At 33.0% G+C, this 18,517-nt stretch overlaps 1 protein-coding gene across 2 annotated transcripts; it reads left to right on the top strand.

The window, feature by feature from the left end:
* Positions 1-317: 317 nt before the first annotated feature.
* On the top strand, positions 318-15,576 carry LOC139482729 (uncharacterized). Of its 2 annotated transcripts, none has more exons than XM_071266804.1 (5): positions 318-399; positions 3,394-4,407; positions 11,395-11,533; positions 13,203-13,232; positions 13,725-15,576. In XM_071266804.1, the coding sequence occupies exons 2-5, from the start codon at positions 3,394-3,396 to the stop codon at positions 13,853-13,855; spliced, it is 1,314 nt and encodes a 437-aa protein (XP_071122905.1). In that variant the 5' UTR covers positions 318-399; the 3' UTR covers positions 13,856-15,576. The 2 variants fall into 2 exon arrangements, with proteins under 2 accessions (XP_071122905.1, XP_071122896.1); XM_071266795.1 differs by lacking the exon at positions 318-399 and adding an exon at positions 770-883 and having other exon boundaries at positions 13,725-14,821.
* The last annotated feature ends 2,941 nt before the right edge of the window (positions 15,577-18,517 follow it).

Below are 18,517 nucleotides of genomic sequence, written 5' to 3'. Positions count from 1 at the left end.
TAGTTTGTAACACGGATTTTTTTTCCTCAATCGATTTATGAATTTCTAAAAGCGGTATACTACTGTTGCCTTTATTTATACATTTTTGTAGTTTGTTTATCTGTAAAACTATGGAATTGCTTAATAACGAATATAAAAACATCAAAATGCTCCCTATGTATCCTCCATGATAAGCAGATATAAATGATTAACAATGAAAATGTATTTAATTCTGGTATCTATGATGAGTTTATTTATTCGCAACCATGCATGTCGTTTCCTTTATATGAATAACGATATCCGATATAAAGTTAAATTGTACTTGACTTAGTAACATTAGTTGTCCATGCGCAACCAGTAATGGCTTAACCCGGAAGAAAACTTCTGTTTTACTTAATATAAACAAGAATCGGGGGACAAGTAAGTGTAACTGTGCGTTTGTAAGCAATAATAAGTATCGAAAATACAGTGGTTAATAATAGTTATCAACGGTACCAGGATTATAATTTAAGACGCATGATGCGCGTTTCGTCTACATAAGACTCGCCCTTATGAAACTGAATTGTTTGCCGCAAACTTGCAGCAGACTTGCATCAATTTTTTCCGTTAAGATTGCCAGAAAGTTTAAAATAATAAAGAATGTTTGCCGCAAGATTGCAGAAAACTTTGACCATTCTATATGTTTGCCACAAGATTGCAGAAAACTTTGACCCTTCTATATGTTTGCCAGAACATTGCAGGAATTACACAATATTGACTAGGCATGCCTAGTTGGCACTTCCTGGATGGTAACAATTTGAAATTGTGGCTAGGTCCTGTTGGTTGTGTTTGGAAATGCATTTCACATATAAGAGATCAAGGAGGCATTTTGTTCAATAATATGGGATAATCAGTATGTAGTTTTGTAAGTACAAATGTTTCATAGAACGTCATGTTTTAATGAAATAATTAATGTTATCATCATACATAATTAAGTAAGCAACTATATATACATGTATGTGTTATTGAAAAACTTAAGCCATTATAAGTTTGAATTTATAACTGATGTACTGCACCATCATGATCCTGTTTATTAAGATTAAGTTCAGTTCTGTAATGCAATTATTACCTAGCTTTATAGTCTCAATACACATTTGAGATTTTAACTTGTTAATTTTTTAGTAGAGGTATATTATGTCATTTGAGAATGAATCCTGCCCCTTTTTCAAAACTCAAATGCATTTATGTATTTCCTTAAATCTCATGAGTTTGCAAGAATTCTTCCAATGACAGTTTGTATAAAGACAGGAATTGACTTTTTAAAAATGTTGCTGTGTAATTTTTTAATGTGTCTTCACATATGACATTAGTGTATGTGTAGTTCCTGCAAGTTTGCCGCAAGTTTGCAACAAACAATTGCCGCAATTAAGCTTGCAGCAAAAAATAGGCGCAAGCTTGCCGCAAACTTCATTTGCATGGTAAAATGGTTGCGGCTAGTTTGCAGCAAATATTTGTTGCAAGCTTACGGCCATGTTTGGTGCAAAAATGCTTTTTTTCGGTAAGGGACCAGTGAAGCTCAAATCAAAATAGTTATAAAGCCAAACAATTACAAATTTGAAGAGCATTAAGCACTCAAACGTCCAAAAAATTGTACCAAATACGGCTTAGGTAATCTATTCCTGGGATAAGAAAATCTTTAGAATTTCGAAAAATTCAAAGTTTTGTAAACAGGAAATTTATAATCAAAGTACTGAAGTACTGAACATCGGATGTCGGCAAGTTCTTGTGGATGGTCAAAAGCACATGTCACAGAAAAGGATCACATCTCTAAACCTGAAACTGAGGTTAATATACAGAGATATATTTTTTTTACGTGCGTGAATGGTGAATAAATGACAGAAAATTCAACCGCACCGCAATAACTCTCATTTTGTAGTGATACAAATCAGTATACCTGGGATTATTATACTAATATAATAATAGTCCCAGAGTATAGACTGGATTGCTGTTATATATTATATTAATATAACCGTTGCATGTTTATATATAATTTTCAATAATTCATTTGTATATCATTCTATTCTACTATCCTAATAATTGTGCAGTACTAGTGCATATAGGACACTCTTCTGTAAAAAAAATCAATTTTTCTAAAAGATTTGATATGAGAAGCCATTCATATTTTCCCGCAAAAACAATTACAGAGTTATCGGTCCTTGTCGAAAATGTCGCAAAATGTTCTTGAGATATTCTTCCGCCAGCTTTAACACACAATTTTTCGGTACGTGTTCATAGATATTATCAATGATTTTTTACTTTTATATCTAACGACAAAACATTTTCATATTATAAATTTGGGTTTAAAAAAATTTTTTTTTAGGAGAATCCATTGAAAAAATGAATTTAAAACAAGCGATAGGTAATCATGTTATTTTGCACTAGATAATGTCCGCGGATCTATATTTTTTATAGATCGGTTGAAAACACAAAACTAATTTGCATAATGGAACTTAAGGCGACAGCAATACATCGGAATGACCTCACGATGTAAAAAGGACCATATATTTGATATTCGTGTCAACACCGAAGTGCTGACTACTAGGCTGGTTATATACCTTTTGAAATGTGTAACATATTCAAAGAAATTTATCATTTTTATGCTAAGAGGTATACGTATGATTACTTTCCTCTGCATTCTTTTACGAAAATTGTCAAGAACACATCAAACGAATGGATAACAACGGTCATATTCCTGACTTGGTACAGGCATTTTGAAAGCAGATAATGGTGATTAAATCTTGTTTTATTACTAATTTAATCCCTCTCTTGTATGACAGTTGCATAAAATTCCATTATATTGACAATTAACGATGTTAGAAAAAAAATAGACGTAATTGGTAAAAATGTGTAAAATGGCGGTTCACCAGTCTACATTGTGTTATAATCTTAATCACTATAAAAACTATCAAATATGTGAACAAAAAATAAATAAAAAATAGACAAAACAAATTAGTAAAAAAGACGGAATTTTAATTAAATATTGTGAAAGTGGAATTAAGTATACGGAAATGTTTATACTTGACATATTGTCTGACAGTTTTACAACTACAAATTTACCAATAAAATTAAAACCGTCTTTATCCGTAGTTTCCTAATGAAGACATCTTTGATAAAATTTTGCGAATAAAATTTTGATTAAAGACGGTTTCGGTTCTGCAGGTACAATTAATTGTTCCTTTTTAAATATTCCTCTGTATACACGCTTTTGACATTAGGCATACATGTATAAAGCGTCATGGTTTTGTCACGAGATTGTCTATTTACATCCAAAGTATATATACTATTCATACGTAAACGTATTGACAGATATTCTCAGAAAGTTTAGAACGGTAACATGGTTTATATAAAACTATACATTTATATATTTAATTTCAGATGACCCTTATTCTAAGTGTTAAAATAATGTCACAGAAGGAAAGAGAAAACTTTTACAGACAGACAACTCGTATTGTTGATCATTCGAGAGATGCAGTTGTGTCACTTATAGAACTTTACGTTCGTCGCAATCATATTACTTTTGAGGTCTTTATAAACACAAATCAGCACGCAATCTTTCATTTATGTTTTAACAAGAAGCCATGTTGTCAATGCGTAAGCAGACAGATTCCGTTTTCATATCCAAATCGCGTCATAAATGAATCACAATTAACCTTAATGATCGATGCAAATGGCAGTAGATTTCCTAGTCATATTGTGAATTGTAAGATTAATTTTTGCTGTTGCAAAGCAAAACCGAATCTTTCTATGGACGTTCTCGACTTTACAATTGCAAGAGTTTTGCTTATAAATTTATGTAAAGAACTTGTTTGGTATGATTGTATTGCGTTGCCTAAGATAACGTTGCAGGATTTTTTAAATATGAACAGACATGTGCTCTTTCACGAAAGACACGTTGCCGTACCATGTTGTTCATGTTCTCCAAGCATGACTTTTCAAAGAACACGATCGGCTATTACAAACCAAGAATGGAATTTCCTATTTGACACAGTAAGTGTTAAATGTTTTAATCAAATTGTGGTCTCAAATATGCATTGTATATGTCGGTTCAATGCCTCGCAATCTTTATCACAACACAATATCCATCCAGAACTTGGAAATACAATTCTTAAACTTTGTTGTCCAACTATGAAGGCAGTGGAAGTGCTACGCCAGATACGAAACACTGTTTATGGCCATGCTACGAAAGCTTTCCTAAATGACAGTGAGTACATTCAGTATAAAGAAGAGACAGAAACTGCAATTATAGAAATAGCGAAGCTATGCAATAAAGAGAATGAATTTTCGAAAAGACTTGATGATTTGGAGAACCGACCACTTGATGAGATGATCGTCAAACAGAAAATTTCAATACTTCTTGAAAACATTAATCGAGAGAACAATATACAAAAGGTAAATGCATATATAGTATAAGATAGAGAATAAAAGAAGAGAAAGAGCGACACCAATATATTTTAATTTACTATACATTAATTCTTCGTTATGTCAATATTCAAACATGTACTCCCGTACTACAAGCTTTCCGTAATGAAGAAAAGAGCGTAAACGAAAGTTTGCGCAAATTCTTCAGTGTGCAGAAAGTGATAATATAATAGACCTATAGTCATTCATGGCGTAAGGTCTTTGAGAACAGCAGAAAGTGTTAACGCCTTAGAGATATATTTTTTAAGACTAGATGTACATCATGTACATTGCAGTTCTCCTCTATTATGTTTAACTCGCAATTTTTTTTAGGAATAATCAGTCATACAATGGTATGTAGATAGATACGGTATAGTTCGTTTCTAAAAAAAATGCTGATTATGATAACTGTTACCTTTGAAATAAAGATATAAAAATACACACAAGCATAAAGTGGCATATCCTTTGTATATCGGAGTAAGGGAGGAAAGGACGAATTATTTGTAAGGGGTCCAATTGAACCCTTTGTCTCGTCTAATACTGTTGTGAGAGTAAAGGTGTTTTTGAGTTATTGTCCGAAAACTAAAAAATCCCCCCTTTTTTAATGAATAAAACCCCATATAACTCAGAAATGTAAAATGTAAAATTTATAAAATTCTAAAGGGAGCTTACATCAATAGATATTAACAATTCACCATTAAGTCTCATAAGAACTACTGAAAGCATTTGTTAGTTTTTGTCCTAAAACTGGAAAATCCCCTTTTTAATGTAAAAACCCTTTAACTTGGAAACGGAAAATCTAAAATTTATAAAAACCTTAAGGGAGCTTATGTCAATAGATATAAACAATTCACCACAATTTCTTGCCAGTTGGTGAAAGCACTCTTTGAGTAAGTGTCCGAAAACTTGAAAATCACTCTTTTCTTAATGAATGAAACACCACAACTCGGATACGTAAAATTTATAAAAAAACGAAAGGGAGCTCACGTCAATAGATATAAACAATTCAATGCGAATTGGTTCAAGCATTTCTGAGTTATTGTCCCACATGTTGACGACAGGCGGACAGACATACACGGGTTTACCATAATACGTCCTGTAAACGGGGTTATAAAAATAATATCTCCGAGTGTAGCAAGCCTGACTAAATAAAATTGTAAAGGTTTTAGTGTCAAAATATGAAATAGAAAGTGTTTCTCGTTCCTTAAACTTATTTCATGATATTGTGTGTACAGTAGTGTAAATCTTAAATAAGTGCTGCCTTCAAAGTCAAACCAGATAATATTATCTATTTTATTTATTTCTGTCAAAAAAGTAATGCATTTTTGAATATCCAAATTAATAAAATCTGAATTGGATTAGTTTTTGTGCTCAATGGAATTTATTACGACTTGTTGAATATCTAATCCTATAAAGTGACTATTTTGGGATCGTTTTTTAGTTAATGCCCGACATGTTGACGACGAACGGATAACGGTATACCATAATACGTCCCGTACACGGGCGTATATAAACCATAATTTTTAAAATCGATTAGCATGATAGGCCATATGAAGTTTGTCCTTTTTTATTTGCATATAGTGAATGACCATTTACATGCGGAATAAATATTTTAAAAGTGTTACAAAATCACCGAGCATCATATTGCTATAGTGTAGCAGGTTTTGATAATTTTGTGTTTTTTCCCCCTGCGTAACACGTCGCAAGGGACATGGAAGTACCAAGTGTCTGGGTGTGCCTCTGTGTGTGTTTCCTTTCAGTCTTGTTAGCACTGTCATGTGTACAATTCTTGCAAGATTTTTATATCAATTATACTATAGGAGAATATCGGCTATATCTTGGACTAGTTCTAAAATGGTGGACGATAAATTAATTTTAAATGCCGCATGAAAATATTAGATTTATAGAAAATTGCCACGGATACAATTCTTGTCAGATATTTATAAAACTTCCCTGTATATCATAGGTTAATATCAACAATATAATGGACAAATTCTGAAATGATGGACATCCACTTATTTTGAAAAAGTTATGCCTCATAGAAATATTAAATTTATTGGAAATGACCTCGATAGCGCATACACAGGTACAATGCTTGCAAGATTTTTATAAAACACATATTATATAGATATATATCAGCAATATCAAGGAAAAATTCTAAAATGGTGGATGTCAACAAATTACATGTATAAAAGAGTTGTGCCCCTTGAAAATATAAAATTTATGTAATGGCCTTGTTAGCACTGGCATGAGTACAATTCTTGACAGAAATTTAAAAAACTTATACTATAGGTTAATATCAGCAATATCTCAATTAACTTCAAAATGGTGGACGATCCACTTTTTTAAAACGTTATGTATATTATGTCACTTCGAAATATTAAATTTATGGAAAATGGTCTGGTTAGCATTCTCACAGGTACATGTATTATATTCTTGCCAGATTTTTATAAGACTTGTATTATAGGTTAATATCAGCAATATCTAGGACAAGTTCTTTTAAAATTGGTAAACGATTGACTTTTTAAAGAGTAATGCCCCCTGGAAGTATTAAATAAGTGTAGCATGGGGGACACTGCAATTGGGACTGTTCTTGTATATAATTTGGCTTCTAAACAAAAATGTTTGGATCAAAAGTAAATAAAATGCCTTTATATTCTTCCAATCAGTCCATACATATAATGGATACTAGTTCTGGTGCAGATGAGAGTTGTCTATCAAATCTTTAAATTCACAAAGACAGAATTGCATAACAATGAACTGTTCAAAGCAAAGCACTTTAATAAAACACTTAGACAAAGAGCTCATTTTGGCAATCCAGTGAAATACTTTGTAAAGGTCCTTACGAAACACTCATTGGCAGTAACCACATCTCACAAATATGCCATACTACATGGATCAGAAAGCCTGAAAAAGACGATTTGTTTTTATAATTTTAGTATATACACCTGTTAAAGCTTACAAAGATTTGGTAAAATCATTCCAACCTAGCATATAACAATCACTTCATGCACAAATTAATATACATGTAAGATTTGTGCCCTCTGTTTGAAATGAGAACCAGTTGGTGAACATTGAAAAAACATTTAAAACTATAAATTTTATCAGACCACCACCCCTCTCCCAACCCCAATTTTTTTAATAAACCTATCAGTGTCTATTAACCCTCACAACTAAATCAATAATATATGTATATGTTCCGGACCATATGAGTATTTGGACCATACGCGTATGGTCATGACCATATGCGTATACTCATATGGTCCGACCGTACGCATATGGTCGGACCATATGAGTATAATACTCGTTTGGTTATTAACAGGCCGGACCATATGAGTATTTGGACCATATAGGTATTTTTTTTAAATTACAGTATTAAAGTTTCAATAATAGAAAAACTGTATCTTAAAAACGATGATGGTTACATGACAATGTATTATTTTTATAATTCAAATACTACTTAAAAATTAAATATTGATGCCATAGTTAGTTTTCATCGCTAATTACATTCTTGCATGTAGGCTTGGGGTGACATTCACTTCCAAATGGTATCATAGCTTTTTTTGCATTTGCAAGTATTGGTTGTGCACGATCCTTTTCGTTTACACCTTTTGTTTGCGAGTGAAAAGCTAGCCTTTTTGTAGCTGCGTACCGTGATACCGAGGTCTTGAGCCATTCCGATATGTCTACGATGTTTTTAAGAAGCTCTAGATCTCAAATATCGTAACATGATTGCAATTCACCATATTCACAAGACAACTTAAAAAACTTAAATAAACCTTGTTGAAGGCCGTACGGTGACCTATAGTTGTTAATGTCTGTGTCATTTTATATTTGTCACTTTCCAGTGACTTCTTGTGTAACAGTTCATGAAGAATTTTTTGGAATTCATTTTTTTAAGTCGACATATTGCCATTCACTCGTAATAAAAAATCGGTAATGACCATCGGTAATGACTATCGGTATAAAATGTGTTTATTATAGTTTTGACAAGTAAGTAAAATTGACTATATTAAACTTTTAATTTTGATTCAGCTAATACTTCTATTATAATATAATAATAAAATTACCTATACGATAGCGTCTGAACGGTCATACCATATGAAGAGTTTAGAAGTATTAAAAGTAAACTGTAACAGAGTGTTAATTACCCCGACCATACGCGTACGGTCGGACCATATGAGTATATACCCATATGGTCATGACCATACGCGTATGGTCCAAATACTCATATGGTCCGGAACATATACATGTATAAGACTCAGATTGATGTTATATTTTTATCAAACTCCATTCCTCAAGATGATGTCCAAATCGGATTTCATAATAGAATAAAATTCCAAATCTACAACCAATGAAACACATTTACCCCTCTAATCATTATATTAGACGTCTATTTGTTGTTTTCAAATGTGTCTCAAAATTAAAGTATTCACTTCTCTTAATGACATCCTTTTTTACAGACTAGCCACAATGAAATCAGTTTTAAATAAACAAAGTTTCTTGCAAATTGGTAAAAGCATTTTTGAGTTCCTGTCTGAAAACTGGAAAATTCCCCCTTTTTAGTATGAATAACAACTACATAACTCCGAAAGGAAAAATAAAACATTATAACAAAGGATAGCGAGCTGACTTCAATAGATATAAACAAGATAAAAATTTCATGCAAATTGGTAAATGTGTTGTTGAGTTATTAATTTCCGACATGTTGATGACGGACGTACTCATAGACAGACGGACAGACACTGTTATACCATAATAAATCCCATAAAAGGGCGTATAAAAATCGTAGGTAAAAACCCAAATCCGGGTTACAAACTAAAACTGAGCAAAACGCATCAAATATAACAGGAGAACTACGACACAACAGAAACACATCATTAAAATGTACCACACACAGAAACGAACTATAATATAACAATGGCCATTTTCCTGAATTGGTACAGGACATTTTTCTTTAAAGAAATTTGAATTTCGTTGATCTAAACTAAAATCTAATAAATGAACTGGATGATTAAGTATCTTTAGCATAACACACGAATACGACAGATAACTAGAGGCTCTTAAGAGCTTGTGTCGCTCACCTTGGTCTATGTGCATATTCAACAAAAGATGCAGATGGATTAATGACAAAATTGTGTTTTGGTGATGGCGATGTGTTTGTAGATCTTACTTTACTGAACATTCTTGCTACTTACTATTATTTTCATCTTTTATGAACTTGGCCCATTAGTTACTGAGGAAAATATTTTGTTAAAAATTTACAAAAATTTACAAAATTTATGAAAATTGTTAAAATTGTTCAAAATTGACTGTAGAGGGCTGTAACTCCTTAAGGGGTCAACTGACCATTTTTTCATGTTAATTTATTTGTAGATCTTACTTTGCTGAACATAATTGCTGTTCACAGTTTATCTCTATCTACAATAATATTCAAGATAATAAACAAAAACGGCAAAATTTCTTTAAAAATTACCAATTCAGGGGCAGCAACCCAACAACCGGCTGTCTGATTCGTCTGAAAATTTTAGGTCAGATAGATCTTAACTTCATGAACAATTTAACCTCTTGTCAGATTTGCTCTAAATGCTTCGGTTTCAGAGTTATAATTTGATTAAGTTTGATTAAATTTGGCCCAGTAGTTTCAGAGGAGAAGATTTTTGTAAAAGATTACAAAAATTTACGAAAAATTGGTAAAAAATGACCATAAAGGGCAATAAGTCCTTAAGAGGTCAACTGACCATTTTGGTCATGTTGATTTATTTGTAAATCTTACTTTGCTGATCATTATTGCTGTTTACAGTTTATCTCTATCTATAATTATATTCAAGATATTAACCAAAAACTGCAAAATTTCCTTAAAATTGCCAATTCAGGGACAGCAACCCAACAACCGATTGTCCAAATTGTCTGAAAATTTCAGGGCAGCTAGATCTTGACTTGATAAACAAATTAACCCCATGTCAGATTTGCTCTAAATGCTTCGGTTTCAGAGTTATAAGCAAAAATCTACTTTTTCCCCCTTTGTTCTATTTTTAGCCATGGCGGCCATCTTGGTTGGTTGGCCGGGTCACGCCACATTTTTTAAACTAGACAACCCAATGATGATTGTGGCTAAGTTTGATTAAATTTGGTCCAGTAGTTTCAGAGGAGAAAATTTTTGTAAAAGTTAACGACGACGGACGACGGACGCAAAGTGATGAGAAAAGCTCACTTGGCCTTTTAGGGCAGGTGAGCTAAAAATAAGATTTACAACTACAAACGTAAAAACATTTAACAAAACCCCATGATAACAACAAATCTAACATCAAAATTAAATACATGAATTTGAGATAGAAAAATGCCGTGACACGTCTTATAGCAATGCGAATTCACACTCATTGAAACAGTCACAATCGGGACTAATTCACGTTCGATAATTAAAAGATCAGACGACGTAATGACAAACCACAATCTAACACGTGGTAAAAATGTCCTTCGTTTGTTTGAACAAGACTCATCGTATGAATCAAATGACCATAAATTAGCTACCATATTTTAACAACAATAAAATACATCCTGGTCACGGCACCAATGTTTTGGACGTATCGATAATAAAGGCAAGTAAACACAAAAGCGTCTTCAATGTTTCGTATGCTTTTCTAGAGTCTAAGATATATAAAGAGGCGTCGGCAAGTGACGACGTTGCGGGCCTATTGTTCCGTAAATGGCGGTAAAACGTTTAGCAAATAAAAGAGTATAAAATACTAAACTGAAACTATAACTATTTCACAACAATGACCAAGTCAATAATTTTTTGACGATTAGACGAAATGGATGCGTAATGAATGATAAAAGTTCTGCAAAGAAGACTAACTTTATGATAATAATATGCATGCATTGGTTGAATATTTGGATTAAATTATGTTTTGCCAGTCACTCGTTTCATACGTCTGCATACACATCCAAATGTATTTACTTAGAATGTTATGCTTTCAGAGTTTGGAAGATATAACAACAAAGTTACAAGAAACAATTGACAACAGTTTGGGGAAAGTATCAGATACAATCAAATCAAGTGTAGAAAATACAATCGGAGATTATTTCCAAAAGATCAACCCAACTAAGCTATCAGAAGGTGTGATAAACAGTTTTTTATAACAAACTGGTAGTTTGTGGATTTTTTATTTTAGAAAAATTGTTGTTAAGTGATTGATTAGATGATAAAACTTTAGTTTTGCTATCTACTATTTTTGTATTCTAATGAAGGCAACATATGCTACGATCTGAAAGCCATCATGTTTAGTCAATATTTTTTATGGTAGTCATAAAATATCAAACGGTTAATAAAAGAGGGACGAAAGATACCAAAGGGACAGTCAAACTCATAAATCTAAAACAAACTGACAACGCCATGGCTAAAAATGAAAAAGACAAACAAACAACAGCACACATGACACAACATAGAAAAAAAAAGAATAAACAACACAAACCCCACCAAAAACTAGGGGTGATATCAGGTGCTCTGGAAAGGTAAGGAGATCCTGCTGCACATGTGGCACCCGTCGTGTTGCTTATGTGTTGCTTATGTGATAACAAATCCGGTAAATAGTCTAATTCGATAGGTCACATTCATGAAAGGGAAGGGGATTGTAGTTACGACGTAAGGAACATATCCGATATCATTTGTGAAACGGTTATTCCATAACGGTCAACTAACTCGTGATGGCGTCCGTAAAATTTACGAAGGGACGATTTCAACTAATTAAGGTTACAAACCCTTAATTTTGCAGGCTTTAACCAATCTTTCTTTTATCTTTCTATTTCTAATAAGTACTATTAATACAATAAATGAAACATATTTGGCAGATTGCAGCAAGTATAAATTAGATGGATATCTAGACATCAATGTTATAATCCTCCAAACGCACATTAAACAACACAAAATACGAAGACTTATAAGCAATTTTTAAAAAATAACATGTCGAACACTGAATCAGTCTGAGATTAGGAAGGTTGTAAATATCTTTTTACAAAGACTTTCAAAGATTTGCAATCAAGATCCGATTTGATTTTTGATTTTTGGTGTTTTAACGCCACTTTTAAGCACCGCTTTTAGGCTATTTCGTGGCGGTCAGTTTTTATTGGTGGAGGAAGTCGGAGTACCCAGTGAAAACCACCGACCTTCGATAGGAAAACTGACAATCCTAGTCAATTAAGATTGGAGACGAGTGCACCCGCACGAGCGAGGTTCGAACTCACACCCCTCAGTGTAGACTGGCTAGTGATTATAGTAGTAACTACTTAGACCACTCGGTCACCGAGGCCCCAAAATCAAGATCCGAAATATCAAGCAAGCGAGTTGGAAGATAACAAATTGATATTCAAACTCCTTAGTCGTAGACAAACTGATATCGCTATGGCAAGAGTTGAAAAGGACGAAAAGACAAGCAACAGTTTACAAAAAAAAATGGTGTCACAATTGGCAAACATGAGGGTCTGGATGGAGGGGTCTGTTATTCTGTAAACATTTAATTTTCACCCCTTTTTTCTCTTATCTTCAAAAAATTAACCCCTTTTTTCTCTAATCTTAAAAAAATTATCCCCTTTTTTTCTCTAATCTTCATTTTTTAAGGGCATTATTCTTTAATCATTTAACCCCATCCAAACCCTTAAACATATTTCACTCTACAATGCAAATTAATATAATTTTAGTACCAAACCTCAGACGTGTCCCTAATATTTTACTGCTAATACTTATATGATATGTGTGTTTTAATGATTTGTTTCCGGGTTTTCTTTTACAGAACATCAAATACAGAAGTCCAATTTACAAAGTATGTATAAAATAAGAATGAATAGATGCATAAAGTTTCTTATGTTACATTGTAAGAATTTGTACTTCTGAAATTGCTCTCCCTTATTTACTTCTGGTGCTCTCCACTGAAATGACTCAGTTTATGCTTGATACTAATTAAGATTTTTAGTGTAAGGGTCCATAAGCTACGATTGCCACAAATTCAAAGTATTTGTTGTTTCAAACCATTATTAACAGGAAATATAGAAATTAATCTATCACTTCATTTTTGTCAAAATAAGCTCAAAATATCTCTGATGTATAAATGGCTTGTAAGACATGTACAATCATATGAAAATTTGGTCCATGGAAGACAATAACCATTTAATGTCAATTCTTCTGTTCTTGGCCGGTAGCTCATATACATATTCGCTAAATAAAGTACAAAACTAAAAGAAGGACGCCCTTTATATAAGCAGTTTAGGTCACTTATAATACTTAACTATGATATACTGTCATAATCGATTTGCAGGTTATGTAATTGCACAAGTAGAAGCACACGTCTCAGAAAACACTTTTGTCGAAACTAAGATTATCAACATTGGCCTTTCTTGCTTAAATGGAAAAGGAGTAGCTGTCGTAGTTGGACCTCCTGGCACTTGAAAAACTAGAAATAGCCTGGAGTTGCTGAGAAAATATACGGAACAACACACAGATTTCGGTATGATCCAGCTACATGAGCCATCGTTATTTGGTAAACTGATACGGTCAGATGACAGACTTGTAGTACTTTTTGATGATGTTTTTGGAAAAACGAATTGCTGTTTCAATGAAGATGTACACATGAAAGATCTTGACATGATTTATTCCTATGTTAAGAGGGGCTTTATTAAGGTGACTCTAACCATGAGAAATACAATCAAAAAGATGTGTGTACATACAATAAGAAAACATAGGTTATTTGAAAATTGTAATCTACTAGATTTGGCACTGCAAAGCCATCAGATGAATCAATGTCAGAAAATGGAATGTATCCGGAAGTACTGTGCAAAATTTAACGTAAAAGAAACCGAAATAACAACAGTAAAGGAAGATAAGTCTATGGAAATAGCTACTTTGAGTACAACTCAGATTTGTGAAATTGCCCGCGTTGATAATAACCCTTTGTTGGGTTTTCCAGAATCTTGCTATTTGTTTACATCAAACTTCATGTTCATAAAGCAAGGTTCAATTTTTTTCCGCCATCCAACTCGTAATCTTTGTGACGAAATCAATAACCTAAGGGTTTCGGGACAGAAGGACATGATTAGCAGGCAAAAATACGTTACACTTGTTTACGTTTTGTTAAATGGAGGATACTTAGATCCCTACGATATAGATCGTTTAATGATTGATCTTATTCTTACATCTATTTATCGATTTTCGTCGGAGATATGTAATTGTGCTGTTTTAGTTGACAGTGCTAAAACAATGACCGGAATTTATCTAAAAATTGATTCGTCAGGGAAATATTCTTTTCAGCATAGGATAATATTTGAAAGTGTTCTACTGTCATATGCAGACGTTAAAATAGAAAGCATCATACCGTTGATGAAATTCGATTTTATATTAGAAATGCTAAGACCCCAAGAATTTGAAGCAAATGAAGGAGAGGTAGTTTTACTGTTACCCGAAAAGTGTTACCCTCTGTTGGCAAATCGATTGATAAGCGTTTTGAAGAAAGATTTTCTTTTATTTCAGATCACTTTGTACAAATGTTATGTGGGTCAAGAAACATTATCCTAACCGGAATTAAACTTAAGTAGCATATGTTTTGCCGAATATGAACTATCAGACTGTGATCGGTTTATTAGAAATGAAAGGCTAACATCCGGTCATTTTAATTTAAGATCATTACACCGTCATTTCTACCTACCTGCAGGCTTGCTGAACTCGATTACTATTTGTAATAACAATGAAAGTGCTGTTAAATATTTGCTTGAATTCATTAAGTCGCGGAGGAATCTTGATAGACTTTTAAGGAATGCTATCGTATGTTACCTTTTTATCGCTATAGCAAATGCGTGTCAATTTCATCGTAAAAATGTATTGTTAGTCTTGGGTAAAATTGAATTTAAGCGCTTAAATTTAATCTATACAACATTTCACTTATTTATATTAATAGATATTTACTAGCACGTGAATTTGATATGAATTCCTGGAAAATGTTATTGGAAAATTTTGGAAGGCTGAGAGTTTGTGAGTGGTTTGACGTACACTTGGCAATTGAATGTGCTCTTGAATCGGCTTTCTTAAATATGGAAAAAAGTTTTATAGACGATATTAGCTTTACTTATGGCAAAACAACTTGATCTGCATTACTTTTTAAATTTTGCCTGCCAAAATGGAAAAGGAATTATGGAAGCGCATATGGTACACCCCTTGTAAAGTTATTTTGTTGCAAATAAGTCGGAATTATTAGTTAATTTGTGTGTTACAAGCTGGAATCAAATCAATATGAGGAGTCAACTTGTCGGAATGATAATGAAAAAGTTGCATTACAATGTCGACTTGTTAGAAAAATGTAATGACAAAATAATAAGATGTCGACATGTTGAATTCTACTTGACTGTTAACTAGTTAAGTCGACAATTTGCTTATTTAATGATAAAGTAAAACCACGTGACCTTTTTGGAAAAACATATAGGTCTATTTAAATCGATGTCCGTATCAGTCGTTTTTTTTTATGTGCTTCGGATGTTTGAAGCTATCCATTGAGTTCAAGTTCAAATTATAGTTCGATTTGATATTGTGAGATATTTTGGTATAAAAAGGGGGAACAGCAGTCAAATATCAATATTTCGGACATAAAGGGGATATTCCTGTTCCGGACCATATGGGTATTTGGACCATAAGTGTATGGTCATGATCATATGCGTATACTCATTTACTTCAGCCATACGCGTATGGTCCGACTGCACGTGGTATTGATTGCCAATGAGAAAACTGTCCACAAGAGACCAATATAACACAGAAATTAAAAATTATAGGTCACACCAACAATGAGCAGAGTCCATACCGCATAGTCAGCTATAAAAGGCCCTAAATGACAAATGTAAAATAATTCAAACGAGAAGACCTACGGCCTTATTTATGTACAAAAAAACTGAACGAAAAACAAATATGTAACATATAAACAAACGACAACCACTGATTTACAGGCTCCTGAGTTGGGACAGGCATACATGTATGTATGTGTACATACTGAATGTGGCGGGGTTAAACGTGTCAGCGGGATCCTAACCTCCCGCTAGCCTGGGACACTAGTATAACAGTACGAAATATAAAAAAAATAAGTTGAAAAAGGCTTAACTCATAAGATGGACAAAAATACAATTGCAGTATATTCGCGTTTGGTTATTGACGGGCCGAACCATATAATTATTTGCTACATATAGGTATTTTGTGAATATGCATTAGAAACGTTTCAATAATATTAAAAGAAAAAATGATGGATACATGAAAGTGTATAAATTTTATAATTCAAAGGCTGCATTAACATGAAATATAGATGCCACAGTCAGTTGATCTTAATTTTCATTGCTAATTGTAATCTTGCATGAATGCTTAGGATGACATTTACTTCCTTACGGTACCATAGCTTTTCTGTACGTCTTGGTTGTGCACGAATCTTTTCAGTTATACCTGTTGCTTGCGACGCCGAGTGACAAGCTAGCCTTCTTTGCAGCTGCAGTGATACAGGTCACTACTAAATATAGTAAGGAGATGTGGTGTGATTGCCAATGAGATGACTAGTCGCCAGAGTTTAAATGGACAGGTTGTCAGCAATCATAGGCAGCCGTATGGCCTTCAAGACATGATATGGTCGGCTATAAAAAGCAACCACGTGGATATGTAAAACAATTCAAATGAGAAATGTAACGGCCTTATTTATAACAAAACAATTTACGAATAACAAATATGAAACACATGAACCAACGACAACCATTATACTTCAAGCTCTTGACTTAGGACATGCATATGAAGAATGTGGCGGAGTTGAACATTTCTGTGAGCGCTCCACTCTAACCATAACATGGGACCGCCGTGTACATGACAGCACAACAGAAACTATAAAATCAGTTGCAGCTGTCTAACTCAATAAATCGGTATTACTGGCCAATATAATTTATCAAAATCCGGCGTAACTCTCGATGCTCCTGTAGGGTAAGCTGATCCTGCCCAACGTGAGTCACACTAGTGTTATTCGAGAAATTACAAACCAAGTGATTTGGTTTAATGTGGTAGGTCATCCTTGATGAAGAGAGTACGGAATTGTGGTTACGAATACTAGAACATATATTATCCGTCGTTTCCCTGTAACTTGTTTGTGAGTTGATTAAAAGTGTTTCATAAATTTAGAATAAAATTCAAGTCATTAAATTAATGTCGCGGAAGTGAAACACAACAAACCTTTATTCTGTCGTCGGTAATATCGTCGTCGTCTTCGTTATTTAGATCGTTACGTTTCTTGTTTTCTTTTTACATTTGTCATTTTGAGATCTTTCATAGCTTAACAAACGTTTAGGGTTTTGCTCATTGTTAAAAAATCACACAGTGACATATAGTTGTTAACTTCTCCCTAATTTGGTATGTGGTGGTGAGATTTCTTATTTGCTATTATACCACATCTTCTTATTTTTATATAAGTTTGCTTTTATTTGCAATTAATAAAACCTTTTTGTTCTGATAAATGTGTAACTCTCCATGATTTGTTATAAAACTTGTATAGGAGTAAATCTTTTAGATCAAGATAAAGATTTTTTTTTAATCTTGTATATAAGCATTTTACAATCAATATTACAATTTTACACTGACGTATAGCAGCAATCGCAGGCGAAACAGAGGGTTCCGTGGAATACTTAACGAATTCATTATAATACTGATTCCATTGGAAAACTAAGGTAATTAAAGAGCCGGACTACGTGATGTTTGTATATCGCCCTTATGTCCGAAAAATTATTTTTTATAGAACGTTCTTTCTGATATGGGTCATTATAAAAAAAACATGCAAAACTATGTTATTGGGTCTTTTTAAGTCAGACATGAAAATAAATCAAAATAACACTTGCATGTGTTAGATATGAATGTTTTGTGATACACAATATACTGTTTACAGTATGAAATGTTATAAAAACATCCTTAAAGTTTTCTTAAACCCTTGAAGATAGCCAGAATTGACTGTAATTTTTTACTATAAATCCTTTCAGACTTGAAATAGGACAATTATTCATATCATTTGTTATTATGATTTATCACTTTTTATTGCATTTTGATACATACAAA

This window comes from Mytilus edulis, chromosome 1, assembly GCF_963676685.1.
Source record: "Mytilus edulis chromosome 1, xbMytEdul2.2, whole genome shotgun sequence".
In the NCBI taxonomy this organism is placed as follows: domain Eukaryota; kingdom Metazoa; phylum Mollusca; class Bivalvia; order Mytilida; family Mytilidae; genus Mytilus; species Mytilus edulis.
Note: the sequence above shows the minus strand (reverse complement) of the source record. Positions and strands in the feature narration are given on the sequence as shown.

Bases quoted from the DNA above. Each gene is read 5' to 3' on its own strand.
- LOC139482729 (XM_071266804.1), top strand. From the start codon at position 3,394: ATGACCCTTATTCTAAGTGTTAAAATAATGTCACAGAAGGAAAGAGAA. The intron at 4,408-11,394 runs GTAAATGCATAT...TTATGCTTTCAG, and splicing joins GAGAGAACAATATACAAAAG to AGTTTGGAAGATATAACAAC. The intron at 13,233-13,724 runs GTATGTATAAAA...ATCGATTTGCAG, and splicing joins ACAGAAGTCCAATTTACAAA to GTTATGTAATTGCACAAGTA.